Genomic DNA, 4,818 nt, shown 5'->3' with positions numbered 1-4,818 from the left:
CTCTGTATACTATAAGAGCAATATTAAAGTTAACTAGTTCAACACTTTTAACCTACCCGATTGTTCACTTATTTTTTTAGCCAACATAATGCGCAAGAAATGTTCACATGCCTTTTGTTTGGCTTTAATCTTGGAATTGTGATTTCCAGTATACACCTGACCATCAACCTAGATTGTTTTTTTAAGTATAAATTATTAATTATTATAATAATACACAACAAATAAAATTAAGTCTTCTAATTCATTCAATTATATCTCAACATGTATCTTACCTGAAGTGTAGCAGTGTAACGCTTAACATTATTTATTGTGTTCTCTTGTAAGTGAATTGGTACATCATTGAACAACTCAGAGAATACCATTAATGGACTTTTAGGAGATACTAAACGACGCATTCGAGCATTCAGGCGCTTTTTCCGTTCTTTCTTATTAGTTTCTAACACATTTAAAATAATAAATTGATACAAATGACAATATCTTAATTTAAAAAAAATTTCATACTTTGTCTGGTGGGCCATTTTATTTTTGACATCATGCTATTTGATTTTTCATCTTCAAGATTTATCTGTTTATCCTATATAAACAATGAGACAACATAAGCAATTTTTATAAACGCGGCGAAGAAGTATTTTCAGTTAGCACATAATATACTTTAGCAGATAACACATCAAAATAGTTTAGAATAAATAATAATATTTTAATTGTATTAACTATAATAATATCATTATTTATTATTCTTATTAGTATACGCGGACTGTATTTAATTTTCCAAGGTCTATTTAATTACCAAAAAAGCTATGACACAATCCATCACAAATTATGACAAATATCACTGACTTCGACTGTAAATAAACAAGACATTTGTGTATATCATGAAGAATAAAGATAAGGAGCTCGCACTCGCTGATAAAACCAGGACGATTTTTGCTCGTGTAGTAAAAGTTGCGATGAATAACCACGGGTTCCTCGTCGTTCGATGGTTATACTAGAAATACTTGAATAATATAACGAATGCATACATAGACATGCAGTAATTTTGGAAGTTTTTGGCATTTATTTTGCATTAAAATGCAATATAAATTATATAATATTGTAGATATAGACGAATTATTAACTGTAAACTGGTATTTAATAATTATTAGTAAGTAGTAATGTACATTAAACATTTTTGTTTTGAAGCAATGCAATCTTTTTTTTTTTTCCTAACTAACCGACACTGAAAACACCGACTACTTTTCATTCCTTTAATACCAATTATTTGTTTGGTAGATAACCTACACATTGGTCAGAACTTCTATAAAGAAAATATATAAACAAAACTATTAATAATATAGATTTAAACTAAGTAGGTACCTAATTTAATTTCAATAAACTACACAATACAATTTATATTACCTATATATTATGCATTGCCTAAAAACACTAAGTACCTAATTAAATTACAATCTAAATAAAGTTATTTCAAAATTGAGTATCAATTAAACTAAGGTAAAATATAACCAACATTTAACATTAACTTTTTAATTCATGTTGTTAGTTAAAAAAAAAATAAGTTTTTTGTTTTAATATAGCTAGGTAAATTTAAAATAATAGGTATCTAAAATTGTTCGTTACCAAAAGGTAATAGTACAAATTTTATTATTATAAATACATTATTATAGATATTATTAATACATATTATATAACTTATACAATGTGTACCAGCAATTTAATTTTAGCCAAATTAAAAAACTTGGTTTATTTTAGTTAAATTTACTTAACTCTGTAACTTAGCTTTAACTGATTAACATGTTAATGTCTAACCTAAACTAAAAAATTCCAACAGCTACAATTATATCATTTTTTATTTTTTTCCAACGTCAAAATATTATGTGTGAAGGAGTACAGCAATAAGCCCATGAACTATTTGGCAGATTCAAATATTTTAATCCATTTTTAAGGTCATCAAATGTTAAAGAAATCAAAGGTGTTGAGACTGGCTCACTGGCAATAGTTACATACTTAAAGTTATTTTGACTAGTACTGTTAAGTTCAAATTGAATTGGTTTTTGTAGTTTTTGAGCACTTAAAAATCTTTTCTTTGGAGATTTTCTTATTTAATTGTTTGTGATAGGTATTTTGACAAATTTGGAAAAATAGTTGGAACTGAAGCAGATTTTAATATTGGTATACCTCTATCCATAGTGAATAATGAACCATCTGGTAATACAGAAGTATACATTTTATCAACACACCCAGGTTGGAAGTGAAACTCACAAGCATAGATAGACATTTTCAATGTTCTATCTGCCATGGGTATTGATTTAATAATTTAAAATAATAATTTATAATCATGATAATATCACATTTATCATGTAGGTACTACACTAATATGCTATTGTAGTACTGACTATAAATAATATGTAGTATAACCATCGAACGACATGCGACCTAGAGGTGATATTGTTAACCTTATTTTGTGCAGACAAAAACGGGTCTGTTTTATTTACGCACGTCGTCAACAGGAGTGCGAGCTCCTTATCTTTATCTTCATGATGTATATAAAGAATTCTACTTGTCAGATGATATGATAAATACCATAAAATTAATGGTTGGGTTTACATGTGGCCAAACACAATCAATTAAAATTTTAAATTGATTTAATATAGATAATTTTATTATAAAAATATGATTAATTTTTAAATTAAACTTTATTACGCTTAATTAATAGTGTAGTGTAAAAATACACAAATTATTTTTTTCTTTTGAATAGTTTAATTATATCAATGTTAGGTTATCATATTGGAAATTTTATATTTATATACAAATAATAAGTATTATTGGCCACAAGTAATTCATACCAAACTGAATTTACAACATTGCTACAAATTTTAAGCTTAGCTGTCTCGCATTATGCAATTTGCAAAAATGATATGGATTGACCAAATCCGCACTACGACTCTGAAATATATGTACTGTAATTTTAAAATATGTGGGAAATTTAAATCTGCCAGAATATATAGACATGTTCTTGTGCAATGTTATAGTAATTTGTTTTTGAATCAATACACATATTAATAGTTTGGTGTCATTTTATATAATCCTTTAGTTTTAAGTATATAAATGTAATTAGCATTCACTATAAAAAATTCAATACCGCTCAAGGCAATGGTAAATAAATTTGTTAATAAATCATAAGTTTTTAAGAATGGCAATAATAGTGATTTGGTGTATATATATATGTAAATATGAGTATGTGACCATTGCAATCGTTAAACGTAAAAACATAGCAATATACCTCCAATTCTTTTACTGGAGACGTTTGAGCAACTGAGGCTGTCAGTTTTTGAGTTTCAACCACAGGTTTAGGACACGTTGATTGTGATGGTGCATCATGCTCTAGTATGGATTGTTGTTGAATATTATTTTTCATTGGAATAGTTGATTTCTAAAAATAAAAGCAAATATAGTTACTATACTAAATACAATAAAATAATTAACATTAATATTATTATCATCATAATCATTTTTGAGGCAAGAAAAAAAAAGGTAATAAATAAATAATGGTTAACCGAGTGTCAATTATTATATTAAAAACAATTTTATACATTTTATATCAATAAGCATTTAGAATATTTAAGTTAAATAAGTATAAATTGGATGAGTAAATGTATATTGTATATTACTTATTATTTGAATAAACAAAAAATAGTGATTGCAGTTTTTGGTTACTAAAAAATAGGCAACAGAAGTTAAGCCCTGAAAACTCCTTTACTAAGACATGCCCCAAAATAAATAAATTAATAACTCAATAATATTATTATTAGATTTTCATTGTCTCTTGAATTATTTTTGTCAGGGAGTAAGATGTGTTTTATCATATAATAATTTGATTTACTGATGTGAATAATTATTCTCTATTAGATACACATTTATTTCAAAAATTACAATTATTAAATTATGCAATATTTTTTTTTTATATAGGTACCCATATACATATATTAAATATTTAATGCTCATGCAATTAGCCTCCCTACTTTATAGAGGTAAAAATCTATTAAGTATTAAATATATGAAATTTTAAAAAAACTACACTCAATGAATCTTAAAACACAAACTCTACAAATGATAATCCTATACATTTAATATATTTTGACCGTTAATTATTTTGGAACTAATAATGTGATCAACATCAACTAAGCAAAAATAAGCAGGTAGATAGGTACTTAATATTAAATAAGTTATAAAATAAATAATGATGATAATAATGAAACTAATTTTAAAATAATTCTAAAAATTTACTGGTGTTACACAATTTCCTGAATTAGACATTGTTTGCTGTTACTGTTGTTGTTGTCTGAATTTTCAATATTTATGATATACTGACAACCTAGAATACCGTCACCTAAAAAATAAAAGAAATAAATTAGGAAGTATTACAGTTAAATTAAATCATCATTATTAGACGGTATATTTTAAGTCTATTTACCAAACTCTGTACCAATTAAAGGAAAAGAATTTCAAAATAATAGGGTGTATCGGCAATTTTTATGGTACCTACACTTACTTAACTCATCTGTAATTAATCATTATACATGACTGGACCCTAGACTATGTCTAGAGCAGTGGTGGCAAGTTTTGCACTCATCCGTTTTGCTATTAATTTTCAGAATCTTTAAGATGACGAGATACCCGCATGTATTGTCTCTGTCTTACAAGTGCGTAACTTAGCAAATTATACGCAAAGCAGAACACGTGTAGCACCGTTAGCTTAAAAATTAGAGAGAATTGACCTCTTATAAAATCTAAAGGTAAGATTATTATCCAGACAACCTCATG

At 26.3% G+C, this 4,818-nt stretch overlaps 1 protein-coding gene across 1 annotated transcript in view; it reads right to left on the bottom strand.

Moving 5' to 3' along the window:
• LOC100573606 overlaps window positions 1-4,818 on the bottom strand; it is a 9,961-nt gene that overhangs the window by 2,889 nt on the left and 2,254 nt on the right. The window contains exons 2-6 of the mRNA XM_008186379.3: window positions 4,282-4,384; window positions 3,278-3,427; window positions 502-574; window positions 273-436; window positions 57-168 (exon numbers count right to left, since the gene is read on the bottom strand). Coding sequence (XP_008184601.2) covers window positions 57-168; window positions 273-436; window positions 502-574; window positions 3,278-3,427; window positions 4,282-4,311 — 529 coding nt within the window. The 5' untranslated portion in view covers window positions 4,312-4,384. The remainder of the gene's footprint in view (window positions 1-56; window positions 169-272; window positions 437-501; window positions 575-3,277; window positions 3,428-4,281; window positions 4,385-4,818) is intronic.

The sequence above is a fragment of the Acyrthosiphon pisum genome, unplaced genomic scaffold (assembly GCF_005508785.2).
Source record: "Acyrthosiphon pisum isolate AL4f unplaced genomic scaffold, pea_aphid_22Mar2018_4r6ur Scaffold_21361;HRSCAF=23768, whole genome shotgun sequence".
In the NCBI taxonomy this organism is placed as follows: Eukaryota; Metazoa; Arthropoda; class Insecta; order Hemiptera; family Aphididae; genus Acyrthosiphon; species Acyrthosiphon pisum.
This window is presented reverse-complemented; position numbering and strand designations above follow the sequence as displayed.